This window comes from Hemitrygon akajei, chromosome 22 (assembly GCF_048418815.1).
Source record: "Hemitrygon akajei chromosome 22, sHemAka1.3, whole genome shotgun sequence".
Lineage (NCBI taxonomy): Eukaryota > Metazoa > Chordata > Chondrichthyes > Myliobatiformes > Dasyatidae > Hemitrygon > Hemitrygon akajei.
The window spans coordinates 48,167,268-48,183,621 of NC_133145.1; the positions used below are offsets into that span (position 1 = coordinate 48,167,268).

Sequence of the window (16,354 nt, forward strand, 5' to 3'; positions counted from 1 at the left end):
TAACATATTATTCAAGAAATTTCTAACTTGCAAGTATCTAAAAAAATGAGTTTTAGGCAAATTATATTTATTGGATAGCTGTTCAAAGGACATAAAACTGTTATCTAAAAATAGATCACGAAAACATGTTATACCTTTTGTTTTCCATAATACAAAGGCTTGATCCATAAAAGAGGGCTGAAAAAAAAGTTAGATATAATAGGGCTTGATGAGATAAACTTATTCAAGCCGAAGAATTTACGAAATTGAAACCATATTCGTAATGTATGTCTAACTATAGGATTGGTTATTTGTTTATTCAATTTAGATAAAGCAAAAGGAACCGAAGATCCTAAAATAGAAAAGAATGAGAAGTCTTGTACAGATTCACATTCCAAATTTACCCATTGTGGGCAAGGTGCTATAATCGATTCTTGTGTCCAAAATATTAAATATCGAATATTAACTGCCCAATAGTAAAATCTTAGGTTTGGCAAAACTAACTTTCTTCATCCATGCTCTGCAGTTTATTGACTTGTCACTTAGTTATAGATAGGTATCACTTATTGAAGTCCCTTTTACAGTAATCTCAGCTGAAGACTGCTAGAAATGCCTTGGGGTGCTATTGGAGCGGAGAAGACTCATTTTTATATAGCTGACTCAGGTGGACATGACCTGAGTACTTATATTGATTGCAGTCCACATACAATAGAGAGGAGCTATTCAATGTTAACTGGTATTCTGCTCAACAGTTGCTGGATAGCAGAAGCTGAGGTTCTTCTTGCTGTGTGTCTTTAAAACTAAGAGACGTGGCTTCAACATGTTTGTTCAAAGTTGCCACATAAAGGTGGGAAGTCAGAATCTTAATTCAGTGAATGGTGGCCTAAGCTCTGTTCTAAGTTTGTTGCATCCCAAAACTTATCATAGTCTTCAGAACGTGTGTGTGTGTGTGTGTGTGTGTGTGTGTGTGTGTGTGTGTGTGTGTGTGTGTGTGTGTGTGTGTGTGTGTGTGTGTGTGCATGCAGCAGTGTGGTTGCTCAATATACACAGTGGTGACTTTATTAGGTACACCTGTACACCTGCTGTATAAATCAAATATCTAATCAGCCAATCATGTGGCAGCAACTCAATGCATAAAAGTATGCAAACATCTTCAAAAGGGTTGGGTGTTGTTCAGACCAAACATCAGAATGGAGAAGAATTGTGATCTAAGTGACTTTGACCAGATGTGGGGGTTTGAGTATCTCAGGAAATGCTGATCTCCTTCGATTTTCATACACAACAATCACTAGACTCTACAGTCTAGAGTTTACAGAGAGTGGTGAGAAAAACACCATTGAGTGTCATTTCTGTGGGCAAAAATGCCTTGTTAATGAGAGAGGTCAGAGGAGAATAGCCAGACCTGTTCAAACTGACAGGAAGGCGACAGTAACTCATATAACAGTGTTTTAACAGTGCTGTGTAGAAGATCATCTCTGAATGCGTGACATGTCAAACCTTGAAGTGGATGGTGTTCAGCAGAAGGAGACCACAAACATAAACTCAGTGACCATTTTTTTAGGTGCAGGAGATCCCTAATGAAGTGCCATTAAGTGTACATTTTCTTGCCCCGTTCCAGTGGCTTTTGTGGAAGGTGTCTGAATTGTACTGTAAAGAAAAACTGATGACATGTGCTTGATTTACAGAACGGAAAAATCCAGTGCATCGGGGTAAGAATTTCTTTCAGGTTCCTATTGAACCTCTGTTGTCAGCTAGAGAAGAAGAACTTAAAGCCTTTCAGAATGAGAAGAAGGCCATTGGGACTCTGATAAATATGATTAACAAAATTTGTGAAATCATTACAGGTAAGTACTTATTAAACTTCCCTTTCAGAAGATGCTGCATGTATTATATATGTATCAAATTTGTCAAAGGAGAGATAGACGGGGCTGTAGTCCTCTCAATGATAAGTCTTTAGGCTATGTCCACATTGGCTTCATAACATCAAGGAAGTATGCACCTATCCCTCCAAAAAACAATGGCTTCAACTTTTTGCACATGCCTCTAAGATCAAGACTTAAACTGGCAGGGTTTTTTTTTTAACTTAATAGTGTCAGAACTATTGGGCACAATCGGAAAATTGAAGGAGGAAAAATGAAAGGGGCAGTGCCATTGACCCGGGTTCAATTAGTGCTTCTGTCTGTGAGAAGTTTGTATGTATCTTCTCCCTGTGAACGTGTGTGTTTTCTCTAGGTGCTCTGGTTTCCTCCCACAGCCTAGTGACATATGGGCTAGTAGGTTAGTTCATCACGTGGATGTAATTGGGCTGAAGGGGTTTATTAATGTGCTGTATCTTTAAAAATAAATAAAATACCTTTTGCAATTTTTCAGGTATTACAAACTCTGGTAGAAATAGATACTGTTATGAAGTAATGAAGGAAATACCAATGTACAGGCTATTCTAATAATTTACCTCAACAAATAATCAATATGAATGTCAAATACTTCCATTCTAATATAACCTTTCAGTTCCTCCTTCCTAATCTTGCAATACTCCTCTTTTTCTCCACCTGGGCCTTTTCATTCTTTGATTTGTTGTCATGTGCTCTTACAGTTGTAAGATTTTGATTCACTCTTTGGTTTAGTTTCTCACATTGCAATGACTAACAAAGGTAGCAATAGTTAAAGTTCGGCACCGCACAGTCCATTGTTCGTCAGAGGATCTACTTTTCCAGCTGTGGCTCATGTTCCGAATAGAACAATAATTATGAGTCAATAAGTTGAACATGGAGCTGTTAAATGAATTTTGTTTGGAAGGGGTTAGATTAATTGGACATTATATTACTAATTTAAATATTACAGCACAGCTTTGTGGGCTGAAGGGCCTGTTCCTGTGCTGTCCTGTTCCATCTTCTTTGTCCTATGACCAATATTGTAATAGCATTTAAATGACTGCAAGGTACAGTAACTGATCCAACAGCAGGATTGACATTTTTCTTCAAGTCGCAGTTCAATGGGCAAGAATTTGTTCAGAAACATTTTCTGCCTCAGTGCAGATTTGAACAAATCAAGTTATTCATGATTTTGTAATGATTTCAGAAGGAAACCTGCTGGGTATTGACTATATTAACCCTATGGAAAAGTTGTAAATTGAAATATCCTACATAAATAAAATCACCTTTTCTGTTAAAATCTCTTTAAGTTAACGAGCCATCTTTTGTTATGGCTGTATATAAATGCAGGGAGTCAATCTCATGGTGACCATCCCTTTACTTCCACAGATGCTGCTTTTTGCTTCATTTTTTAAAACTTTATTTGTACTCTATTGTGTTTCTCTTTATGATATATCCATTTGATTGTAAGTTTACAGTTCTCATGCCTGAATTGAAACGTATCTTAGTGGCATTGATTTTAATAGATCTAAATATTTTTAATGTGCTTTAAGTCGTTGCATACTTGATATGAAGAAATATCTTTCCTTGATTGCTTTTATAGTCACTGACCTACCATCGCTGGAAGAAAGTTACAGGACCAATATCCAACACCAGCCGCTGAATGAACTGGTCAGCATCAATAGGTGGACAAATGCACAGTCCAAGGATCGGCCTCCTCCTGATGTTAAGTACTTTAACTTGAGCAGAGACATCAAAGCGATGGCATTTCAAATGCAGGAGACAGCAGACAGCATTGTTCTTTTAAACTGCTGGAATGAAGCTGCAGAGATGTCCAAATATGATGAAGAAACCTTGGAAGACCTCTGCTGCAGTGTCTGGGACCTTTGCTGGACTGAGTATGAACACCTGTGTGAGAATATTGAAGATGGTACCATAACATTCCAGAAGGTGGACTGGATGTTCTATGATTTGAGAGACAATACTGAAGAGATAACGAAAGAATTAACCGTAATGTTCAAAGCAGTGAAAGGGGCAGACTTGCCCAAGGAAAGGCTTCGTCAGATCAGACAGTATTATGAACTTCACTTAGCTGCTGATTCTGCCCGTGTGATTCAGGAGTTGGTGAAGGAGTTAGAGCTGTTGGGTGACTTTAGAAATATTCAGAACTTGGCAAAATTAGTAAGTATATAGGTTTTATGATTTTGTGAATTAGTACATGGAACAATAATATTGACTTTAATTTTGGATGTGTGATGTTTCATTGTGCAGTAGTGGTCACCAGGTCATGCAGAAGGGAAACAGGCTTTTCGGCCCAACTTGTTCATGCCAGCTGTGTTGTCCAGCGTGTGGTCCATTAACCTACATTTGGTCCAAGGCCAACCAAACCTTTCCTATTCATGGATTTATCTGTTGATTTTCAGCTGTTCCTAATGCGCTTGCTTCAAACATTATTTCTGATGGCTAATTCTAAATACCCACCATCCTTCCTTTTTCTTGAAGAAGTTGTCTCTGATGGCCCCTTTAAATCTATTTCCTCTGATTTTAAACATGGCCTCTTGCTTTCAGCGCCCCCTCCCTGAGAAAAAGATTGTGCTTTCCCCCTGTTAATTTTCACAACATATGCCAGTGATATTAAACCTGTTGCTGTCTATGCCTTCTAGGTATTATGTATTTCTGTCAGGTTAGCCTCAATCTCTACGTTCCAGAGAATAAAATCCTAGTCTGCTCAACTTCTCCTTGTAACTCAGGCCTGCCAAGTCCAGGCAACATCTTGGTGATTTTTTTCCTCCATCCTTTCCAGTTTAATAACATATTTCCTTTAACAAGGTGACCAGATCTCTACACAATTCTCCAAATGTGGCCTCACTTACATCTTGGATAACTGCACTATAACTTCCCGACTCCTATGCTCAGTGCCCTGACTGATGAAAGCAAACATGGCAAATTCCTTCTTCACCGTCCTATCTAACTGTAACACTGCTTTCAGTGAACTGTGCACTTGAATTCCTTGGTCCTTCTGTCCATAATAGTCTGCAGGACCTTGCCACTCACTGGATGAGTCCTACCCCAGTTTGATCTCCCAGAATGCAGTACCTCACATCTACCTGTCTTGAAAGCCATTTGCCAATCCTCAGCCCCAATGCCTAGATGATCAAGATCCCCTTGTAATTGTTATAACTTTCCACACCATTTATTTTAGTATCACTTGCAAACTTATTCAGTACACCTTATACATTCTCATTGAAATTATTTATATAAATAATGAACAACAATGGTCCCAGTTCCGACACCTATAGCACACCACTAGACATGGGGTTTCAATCTGAGAAACACCTCTTTGCTTCCTACCATTGAGCCAACTGTGAGTCCAATCTGCTATCAACCCTCCAGAATAACCTGCCATGAGGTTTTCAGTCAAAGGCCTTGCTAAAGTCTATGTAAACTACATCCCTTGCCCTTTCTCACTTGCCCTTCTGGCTACCCTCATCTACCTTCATGGTCAATCAGAATCAGGTTTGATATCACCAGCGTATGTCATGAAATATGTTGTCTTTGTGGCAGCAGTACAATGCAATACACGATGATAGAAAAAGAAGACCATGAATTACCGTAAGTATTATAATGCTTGCTGTATTTCATGTTTGTTTTTCTATCATTGTGTATTGCATTGTACTGCTGCCGCAAAAATAGAAATAAAAAAGTAGTGAGGTAGCGTTCATGGGTTCATTGTAAAATTGTGCATTATAAAAATATAGTAATGGTTCATCAAATTATCATGGTCAACATTTATGAGCTGGGTAGAAGTAATTTATGATGACAAACGCTTGTAGCAATAGCAATAAAATTCAGATCATAGTCTAAGTGAAAACTCTAGAATATTTTCAGAAACACTTCGATGTCAAATGAGGAAGACTTGGATGAGGGAATAATGTTAGGATAAATGCGCAGTAAAAGAAAATATACCAAGCCGTCTAATGATAGTGATGAAGAGGATTAGCGGAAGTAAATACATGGTTCTGTTCTTCAGTTTTAATCATTTACTTACAAGATCAAATTATTACTAAGCTCATCAAGGGTATAATTTGCTAATGTCATTTTGCCGTGAAACTTTTTATCCATTTACTCACATCAAGAATTGTTTCTTTTTTGTTCAGAATGAAACATCCTTCAAGACGCAACCATTAAGTTATGTTGACAATGACCTAATTAAGACTAAAGACCTTCTAGTGAAAATTAATGCAAAATGCATAGAGTGCTTAGATGAATTTATTCTCAGGCAGCCTTTTATAAAGTGGGTAAAAGAAGCTTTGACAAGTAAGTAAAGATAGCGCTTTAATTTTTGGATTTCTTTTAAATTTTTGCTGAATTTGCTGGATGAAATTTTTTTGTGCATTTCTAATTTATTACTGTTTCCCATCTCCATCTCCCCAGATTTAAGGGAAGTTAAAGTGTTTGTGGACTTGGCGTCCATATCAGCTGGGGAAAATGACATGGAGGTTGATCGTGTTGCCTGCTTCCACGATGCCATCATGGGCTATTCATCTTTCATTTATGGATTGCAACAGAAAATAAGTTTTCAGGAGTTAATGACTTCAGTGGACAAAATCCAGAAAGCTCTGAAAAGTGATCCACGGCTTCCAGAGAAACTGGTAATGGCCTTAAAGTGTTTTAATTCTGGCCCTTTCGAAGTCAGAGAGTTTAAAGTTTCAACCCTTGTTTTGCCCAAATCTAACAAAAAGATCATCAAAATGCCACAGATGCTTACATAAGCCTAAAATAAATCAGAATTTGCTGAACAGTTCAGGAAACGGCTGCAGATGAGAGAGCAAGCTTAATATTTCAGCCCAGGTATGAATGACATTATGAGCTGCAGTTTTTATTTTGCTCCTACAGAGAGATTCAGCTCGTTATTTGGAATGGCTGAAGACCCTGAAGGAATGTCATGGATCAGTTGAAACATCCTCCCTATCTCTTGCAGCTGCCATCAACAACAAAGGAGTTTACGCAGTGGGCAATATTGAACAACGGCACAAGGGAAAGGTACTTGCGCTGTTACAGTCAGCTAGTTAAACCAATGATGCTGATGAGGTACTTTTCAGCTTTCTCATCTTGAAAGATTAGGTGATCCTGGGTTGGCCCAGGTCGTTGTCATGATTTGCATTAGTTTGTCCTTGGTGAGTCTGGGCTAAGTAATGCCTGATGAGGTTGTCCTAGATCAGGCTGGGTTAAGTAGTTCTGTAATGAGAGCAAGAGTGGTTCTGGATGAGGTTGTGCTTTGTGATCCTGGCGACAGTGGGTTCGGTGAACTAGGACAATACTAGGAATAGAACTTCTATTTATTATATGGAGGACCCTCAGATTAATGATACTACAGGCCAAATGTGAGGTAGATGCTTCCTTTGCCTCAATTTGTGCTTTAAGTCTAATCTTGACCAATTTGATAACCACCCCTTCCCCACCACTGCCCAATCTTTGGATCTGTGTAAATATCCTTGTTGTCTTTTGGAGATGAATATCATGTGCTTAAATTTGTAAAACCTCACAACTCTTCGAATAGAACTAGGAGGTTATTTACTGCTAATTTACTTTCAGTGGACTGTTTGTAGCTCTTAACATTGAAATTGAAGGCATCTTGTTTAATTTTTTTTATTGCCTTGTTCAGCTCTCACTAGGAGATGTGCTTCACCTTCATCTTTATGACGAGAGCACAAAGGAGAGGAAGATATATTCACTGGAAGAACTCATAGAGTTGCAAAACAAATTAATGCTGATGTCAGGGAAAAGGGCAAGTGGCAAAGAGGAAGTGGCCAGGTTCATGGAGGTAAGAATAACTCTTGGTTAAAATAATTAACATGAGAAAGTCTGCAGGCACTGGAAATCCAGGGCGACACACGCAAAATGCTAGAGGAGCTCAGCAGGTCAGGCAGCATCTACGGAAAGCAGTTGACGTTTTAAGCCAAGACACTTTTTCAGGATAAGATACCTTAGGTAAAATACCTTGTAAAATCACTGAGCTTCCATCTTTACTTCAAATCCTGAGGTATTTAATTGAGACAAACACTGTTTTTAACTATTCAAATTATGCATATTATACCACATGAAAAAATCGAATCAAATCAAGTTTAATTGTCATTCAAACCATACATGGATACAGCCGAATGAGACTTCGTTACTCTGGTGCCAAAATACACCACACATTCAAAATAATGAGAAAGGGGAAAAAAGAACATAACCACATAAGAAAACACATTTTCAGTCGAAGTCCCTGAGTGACAAGCCCCGCAAATTGATGGTTCCTTGCAAGCCAGCATGTAATTCCACTGATCCTACACTGGAGGGCAGCACAGACAAGAGGGGCTAACCTCCAACGGAGCCCAGACACCACATGCTACAATGCAAGGCTGAGGATTGAGGCCTAGTTCCCACCACAACCGAGACGACACTGCTGCCTTGCCGCCTGTCTCATCACCACACAAGGGAAGCAGGCCGGGGGCAATCAATATCCAACAGGGTCTTGCGACCGCAAAAATATAAGGTCCAAGACCATCAGGGTTTCACTGCACACTGCCTTTGTGTCAATTTGAAGGCACCAGCTCCAATGCCTTTGAGTAGCAGGTCTGCTTTTCCAAACCCAATCCAGTTTCTCCTGCAGCCCAATGCCCTGACACAAAACCCCAGGCCTGACGGCCTAACACAAACCAACAGGCCTGATGTCCCTACACAAACCCCTAGGCCCGACGGCCCAACTCGAATCCCCAGGCCCAATGGCCCAACTTGGATACCGAGGCGTGACGGCCCGATTTGACCTCCCCAGCCCGACAGGTCGACTCGCTTTCTCTGAACTGCTGACTGGCTCTTACAGCACCCCAGCCAACTACTTTGAACAGTGAGCAGCTCACTGATGCGGTGGATATGCTATACAAGTAGTCATTGGAGTCAAGGATAGCCTTACTATGTATAAAAACACACTTAGTCAAGAATAGTGCACCTTTGGTTTGTCCCTGAGACCCGCTGCGTGTAAACATACTGCCATCTTACTGGAACTCGATGCAATGTATTTCCACCATTTTAAGTCGCCCCTATTCTTTTCTTGGGAGACGCAGATATATTGAAGGCAGAAAAAACAGACTCAGTTATCCTAATAAGGGATTGAGTTTTGGTGAAGTATCTCAGACCGAAATGTCGATTCTTCATTCCTTTCCATTGACAACGCCTAACCTGCTGGCTTCCTCAAGCATTTTGTGTGTTACCCTAATTAAGGGAATTAATTTGATTTTTCTGTTTACTTGTGTTGACTACCTGTAGATTCTCATAAATACCAAGGTGCAGAACTAGAAAACCAGCTCCACAACATGTATCAGTCATCAATAGGTTTCAATACGTACATTTATTGTCAGAGAAATGTATACAGTATACATCCTGAAATTCTTTTTCTTCTCAAATATCCACGAAAACAGAAGAGTGCCCCAAAGAATGAATGAAAGTTAAACATCAGAACCCCAAAACCCCCCCAGCTCTCCCCTCCCACGCACAAGCAGCAGTAAGTCAACAACACCCCCACCACCCCCTCCAGCAAAAAAAGCATCAGCGCCCTCCACCGAGCACTCAAGTGTACAGCAAAGCATCAATAAAAACACAGACTGCCCGTTCACCCGGTAATTCGACATACTACAGGCTCTCTGTCTCTCCCTAATAGGGGAAAAAGAGGTGTCCCCGTTTCACAGCGAGAGGGGAGACGTAACAAGCAACTTGCTGATTTACAATGTTAAAAGTCCGTTGCCTTGCTTTCTCTGAGCTTTGCGCCCAGAGAATCGGCCCCAGAAAGGTGCAGCTCTCTGAACACACAACCCCCGGCAGCTAACCCGCTGCTCCCGATGTTCCGTGTTCTCCCGCCACGCTTCAGTCAGGGGCACCGGCCTAGAATCAACCCGCCTCCAGAGCCATGAAAATCCGGCACCCTGTCTTACTGGCCGCGTCCTTGGGACATCAAACAGCGGCCGGTCGTGAGGCCCTGAGAGCAGGTCCCATTCCCGCAAACAGCCAAAGTCAGAGTGTCACTCCAGCTCAGGGTCTTCAGAAGAACCTTGAAAAGGAAAAAAAGAGATATCAAAGATAGAAATAGAGCAAAGGAGTCACCATTAGTGCCATCATAACTTCGCTCCACCTCTCCTGAAGCTTTCAATGTGAAAATTGAAAACAAACAAGCTTTCAATGTAAAAATTCAGCTACTTTACACTCACCGGCATGATAGCTGAATAGTTTTACCTTCACTATTATTCAGAATAGTAAGCTGAAAGAAGTAGTTTAAAAAGAGAGCAAAAAATACTGAGGTAGTGTTCATGGCTATTGATATTATTGATATTTCAGAAGTCTGATGGCAGAGGGGAAGAAGCTGTTTCTAAATCTTAGAGTGTGTGTCTTCTGGCTCTTGTCCCTCCTTCCTGATGGTAATAATGAGAAAAGGGAATGTCCTGTGTTTTGGGGGTCCTGAATGATGGTTGCTGCTTTTATGAGGCATCCATCATTACTGTATAATTATTTCAAGAAATCAGGTTTGGCTGGTGGATCCAAGACCAAATTAATGACTTATAATAGTTTACAAGCATCTGATATTTCTAAGGACATATAATAAGGGTATGAAATGGAGAATGCTTTCATTCATGTCTGGTTGGGAGATGGGAGAGTGTCATTCTCTGTAACTACATTGGTAATGCTTCAGAGGGTGGGATGCAGCATCACACTTCGGGCTACCTAAGGACTGGGTTTTCAGTCCTAATCTGAGGGACTGTCTGTGAGTTGTTTTTATATTATCCCTTGACAGTTCCTCAGATCAGGATTGAACCCCCGTTTACTTAGGTAGCCCTAAGGTCCCAAACTCCAGCTTTCCTTCTGCGTCCTGCAGATATGCTGGTAGGTTAGCTCATGACTGGAAACTCTCCCTTTAGTATTGATAAATAGGAAGAATCGAAGAAGAGGAGAGAGGATAACTTTCAGGGCCACATAAAAATAAAGAAGAGTCAATAGAACTGATGGAATTGTTCTCGTGGAAGTTGGCATATTCGCATAGGTCCAGATGGCCTCTTTATGTCATAAGTAGTAAGCGGTCCTCAACACACATAAAATGCTGGAGGAACTCAGCAGGCCAGGCAGCATCTGTGGAAAAGAGTAGTCGACATTTTGGGCTGATACCCTTTAGCAGTCCTCAATTAGGGTAGAGTGGGTCTTATGAAATGACTGTACCATCACAATATGCCCCAGTGGAACTCTTCACTTTAACATGACTTCATATGACGTTGCTAGTGTGTCTTTTCTATTTTGCATCTGAAAATATCTGCAGTATTTAATTAGCCTATTACAAGTGTAAATGTACATGGTATTACAATCGATAAATTAAACATTATTTGCTTTAACATTTAGCTAAGACTTTACTTTTTTAATTTTGGTAGAATTTCAACAACGTGCAAAGGCTTGGAAAAGCATTTATTGAATTGTACTCGTCTGGAAACATGCTCTACAGAAACTGGACAGCAGAAGTATACTGTAGTAAAGAAAGCAATGTCTGTTTGACAATGAATTTCAACACCAAACATGTTGAATGCCTGAGAATAAGAGGAGATGTCTGTGAAAAGCTCCAAATATTGTGCAGAGAACTGGAGGCGTGCCTTCAGGATTGGTGTGAGTATATGGAGAAGAAACGTGCAAAATTTTACCACCTGAATTACTATACAGCGGAACAGATAGTGTATCTGTGCTCGGAACTGGGGCGCTTTGCCGCTGGGGAGCCGTTATCTGAGCAGGTGATTACTATGTTGTCCTTTATTAAACCTCACTGCACTGCCAGGGAAATCAGGAGCGTGGTGCTTCAGGCATATCTATCGAGTGAGAATTCCGAAGATGAGGAGGAAATTGACACCCTGCAGGAAGTTGATGGGTGTGAGGAGGTTGATGAGAGTGAGGAGGTTGATGAGAGTGAGGAGGTTGATGAGAGCTTCGAAGACTCCACTCTGGCTAATGCAAGCCCACAAGAACAGAGTCCACCAAGAGCATTCATTCAGAGAGACCACGAGGGTCCTGAGAACAGTTTTCCTTGGCATGATGAGCCTGCTGAATTGCAGTGCTCGGATGATATCGAAGCTGCTGAGCTGTTACGTGAGGAAGGACATGATGCTGGTCTTTCGAAGACACCTGACCAGCCAGAAGATGCAAGCCTGCCTACAGCAATTGCTGCCCTTTGGAGCAAGTTTATGGAAAACATGACTGCTTTCTTAATTAACCATTTAGATATAATTAGTTTTGGAGAACTGCTCAGCCGACTCTCCGCTCTGAATGTGAAGGCTGTGAAAAGGCACCTTCCTCCTTCCTTGCATCAGGGGAGGCCTAATCTGATAGTCTGCCCTCAGCCTGAGGTCCTTACAGCCGCTTTGTGCATCTACATGCAAAATGAAGAGCAGCCGCTGCCAACCTATGACGAAGTACTTCTGTGCTCCGAGGAGACGACCTGCGAGGAAGTGGAACTGTTTCTGCGGAGAGCTTTGAGCAGAGGATCTCTGGAACAGAAAATCTACTCTTTAATACATGCCGATTGTCTGAATTATGAAACGAGTGTCAGGTTTGGAGAGCTCTGTGAGGAACTGATGCATCACTGTAACCCAGAATATCAGCTTGTGGTAATCATTGATGCTAAACGCCAGCACTGTTACATCCCGTCCTATCTCCGCCAATACAAGGTTCCCATAGGGCTGAATATTAAAACAGAAGCCATTCAAAGCTACTTGCTAAAGCATTTCACTGTCCATCGATGGCAGATCTCTGCAGCTCAAGTATTCCATGATCGTCTTTCTGTCAGAATTATTTCCTCAAAAAGACCTGGAGTGGGTAAGTCATTTACATTACGATCGGGAATTCGGGGGTGCCTGGAACAATTGTTGGGAGGATATAGGAACCAGAGAAGAGGGGAGGTGATAGACTAAAATCTGGGGAGTGGATGGACATTGAAGATGTAGCCATTAGCAACAAAGGTGGAAGTGCATTTCCTCTTACATTCCACTCTGCTTATTTAATATAACATCCAGCTTCTCTTAAACCAGATGCATGGCTTATCTTGACGTAGGATGAAAAGTTTGAAGTAAAATGTATATACCAGGGGCCGGCTGGTGGTGTAGTGGCATCAGCACTGGACTTCGAGGCATATGGTCCAGAGTTCAAACCCAGCCGGGTGCCAACCTGGGTGGCAGCAGTATCTGTGCAGAAGAAAGGCCTGGTAATCTTTCCTGCAGTTGTTTACAGGAAAACGAAGAAAAACAATATAGTTAATGACAAACTATACAGAATCAAAGACTCCTAAACAAGCAATGTGCAACAGAAGACAAATTGTGCAAATAAAAAAATAATACTGGGAACATAATCAGCAATCTGCTTTCAGACAGATTTAAAGCTCTACCAAAACTAAATGTAAGCTTTATAATGATTTTGATATTTCCTTCCCAAATAGGAAAATCTCTTTATGTTGACCGACTGCATGAAAAGCTGCCGCTGGGTGATGCTCTGAAGAGAATCCGGTTAATTGAGCCTGTGATTAATGAGAACCAGATCGTTCAGAAGCTGCAGGATTCAACGCATGCTTGTGATCTTCGGCAGCCATTAATATTCCACATTGATGTAGCACCTGTAAGGGATCATCAGATTTCATAGCCTTGTGTTATTGGGAGATTGGGAAGGTGCAAAGTAGTATGAAGGCACAATTGTCCACCTGCCGCACCCACAAAAAATGAACATAGAGGCTTTGAGTCACTTAAATATGTGGAATCCCACATGGTTCCCAAGGAGATTCTGCTCAGAAAATCACCTTAAAATCAGAATTTGGCAGGAAAGAAGCAGGTTCAGAGAGTGCAACTATTTTAAGATTTTATTTTACTATTCATTCAGTGGATGTTGGTTTCGTAAGCTGGGCCAGTATTTAATTACCCATCTGTAGTTGCCCTTGACACAGTGATGGTGGTCTCCCTTCTTGAACCTCTAGACTCCTTGAGGTGTGGGTTTACCCACAATGCTATTTGGGAGAAAGTTTCAGGATTTTAAGAACATTGTTTGGGGCTGTTGTCTGTTGGTCTTCATTAGTTGGGATATTGAGTTTGAGAGCCATGAGATAATGTTGCAGCTGTATAGAACCCTAGCTAGACCACACTTAGAATATTATGTTCAGTTCTGGTTTCCTCATTATAGGAAGGATGTGAAAGCTTTGGAGAGGATGTAGAGGAGATTTACCAGGAAACTGCCTGGATTAGGGAGCATGCCTTATGAGGATAGGTTGAATGTGCTAGGGTTTTTCTCTCTGGAGCTAAGGAGGATGAGCAGTGACTTGACAGAGGTGTTCAAGATGATTCAAGATGACAAGAGTGGATAGCCAGAGACTTTTACCCAAGGCAAAAGTGGTTCATTTTAAGGGTGTTACTTTAAGCTGATTGGAGGAAAGTATAGGACTGGATGTCAGAGGGTTTTTTTTTACACAGAGTGGTAGGTGCAGGGGATATCCTGCCAAGGGTGGTGGTAGATGTAGGGGTAGTCAAGAAAACTTTAGATAGGCACATGAATGATAGAAAACTGGAGGGCTATGTGGGAGAGAAGGGTTAGATTGATCTTAGAGTAGGTGAAGAAGTCAGCAGATCATTGTGGATCGAAGGGCCTATACTGTGCGGTTGTGTTCCAGGTTCTGTTTTGACCCAATGATGGAGAAGGAATGGCGATACATTTCCACATCAAGGTGGTGTGTGGCTGAAGGGCAAGTCCAGGCGGTGGTATTCCCCATGCGTTTGCTACCTTGTCTTTCTGACTGGGAGACGTCATGAGTTTGGGAAGTGCTGTCCGGGAGTCTTGGTGAGCTACTGCAGTGCACCTTGCAGCTGGTACAAGCTGCCACGAAGGTGTGCTGGTGGCAGACTGGGGGGAAAGGTTTTGGATGGGTCGCCTGCCCACCCAGTCGGGCATTGAGCCACTAAAGTGCTGTTGAAGCTGCATTTATCCAAACTAGTGGAGAGTATTTCATCACACTCTTGATTTGACCCTTACCCAGTAGATGGTGGATAGGCGAGTTAGGAGGTGAGTTGCGCGCCAACGGATTCCTAGCCTCTGAACTATTCTTGTAGCCACCTTGTGTATGTATATAGCTACTCTACTTTGGCTTTGGGTCAGTGGTAACTCTGCAGATGTTGATAATGGGGGATTCAGTGATGGAATGGCAGGGGGTGATAGGTCTTCGATTACTGGATTTATCATTGGATATTCCTCAGTTGCGTCTCCGCCAAGTCTCAGCAGTTAAAATCAGTGCCGTGTTTCTGAAGGAAATCAGAGCTATTTTCAACAGTTAGTTTTCTTCCCTAAAAATGTAATGCAATTTCCAGAAGCTTTTCTTCCTCACGGTTACCCTCTATTTTCCAACTTCTTTAATTCAATCCATATAGTTGAAAAATTTGCAAGAAACCTTCCTCAGCACATTATTATCAATGTATTGGTCTAATTCTGATACCGATCCCGCATCATTTAGTAATTTCTGAAATGGTTAGTCTTGTTTCAATCACACCACTTATACTTTCCCTTCTCTTTCTGTCACCCCCTCTACAATCCCTGCCCATTACTTCCAGCTTTCTGTTGCTTGTTGTCTAATTTTAAATTTTTGTTTGTTTGAGGATGCCTGTGCTAAGCACTTCGGAATATTTGAGATAGTCCGTATATGTTGACTGCCAGACAAGTAGAATGACTCCCCTTTTTTAAAATCAAACTGGTTTCCTTTATCTAGATTATTGCAGAGCCCAATATCCAAAGCCTAAATTTGGAGATCTACAATCATCTACCAATTTCCACTGCAATTACCTGAGTGAGAAAGCACCTGGAGTATCGTGTTCAGTTTTGGTCTCCTTATAGAGGATAAGTTTGTAATCGAGGGAGTACTGTGAAGATCAATCAGACTTCTTGCCAGTATGGTCAGTTTGCCATGTGAGAAATAGAGAAGACAAGACTTGAGTTCATCTGGAGGAGAGGAGATTGAACCAAAATATTTTTAGAAGGCTCCTCAGGCTAGGTGAATGGGAAAGGTTTCCACTTGCTGAGAAGTCTAGAATCAGCCTGAGAATAAGGGTCAGGCCCTCTTTAACTAAGGAAAAGAAACCATTTCCCTCAGATGGTGGTAAATCTCTACAATTCTCTGTTCTGGGGGGTGCTATGGAAGCTCAGTCCTGGAATTGACTGAAAATAGATTGATGGACTTCTGGACAATAAAGGAATGGAGGTCATGTGGCACTGATCAGCCATTGATGAATATCGGAGCAGGTTCAAATGACAATTGACCGCCTGCTGCTCCTATTTCCTTATAAATGTTTTTTTTTTTGAGTGATTTCCCCCTCTATTAAAGTGGAGGGAAAAGCTCCATATACTTGATGTTTAGATGACAGGTAAGTCTGTAAGCACCTGTTCCCATTTAAACCTGAGGACAGAATCAGTCCTGTCTT

The 16,354-nt window shown here is 41.3% G+C and overlaps 2 protein-coding genes across 3 annotated transcripts in view; one reads left to right on the plus strand and one right to left on the minus strand.

The window, feature by feature from the left end:
* The window catches only part of LOC140714717 (E3 ubiquitin-protein ligase rnf213-alpha-like), a 175,757-nt gene that overhangs the window by 60,115 nt on the left and 99,288 nt on the right, over window positions 1–16,354 (plus strand). For both annotated transcript variants that reach the window (XM_073026215.1, XM_073026217.1), the window contains exons 29-36: window positions 1,665–1,823; window positions 3,454–4,031; window positions 6,008–6,167; window positions 6,285–6,502; window positions 6,747–6,893; window positions 7,516–7,674; window positions 11,300–12,728; window positions 13,345–13,520. In XM_073026215.1, the coding sequence (XP_072882316.1) occupies window positions 1,665–1,823; window positions 3,454–4,031; window positions 6,008–6,167; window positions 6,285–6,502; window positions 6,747–6,893; window positions 7,516–7,674; window positions 11,300–12,728; window positions 13,345–13,520 (3,026 nt within the window). The remainder of the gene's footprint in view (window positions 1–1,664; window positions 1,824–3,453; window positions 4,032–6,007; window positions 6,168–6,284; window positions 6,503–6,746; window positions 6,894–7,515; window positions 7,675–11,299; window positions 12,729–13,344; window positions 13,521–16,354) is intronic.
* Window positions 9,865–16,354, minus strand: part of LOC140714718 (somatostatin receptor type 2-like) — a 139,195-nt gene continuing 132,705 nt past the window's right edge. The window contains exon 4 of the transcript XR_012095980.1: window positions 9,865–9,936. The gene's annotated coding sequence lies outside the window, so the exon portion shown is untranslated. The remainder of the gene's footprint in view (window positions 9,937–16,354) is intronic.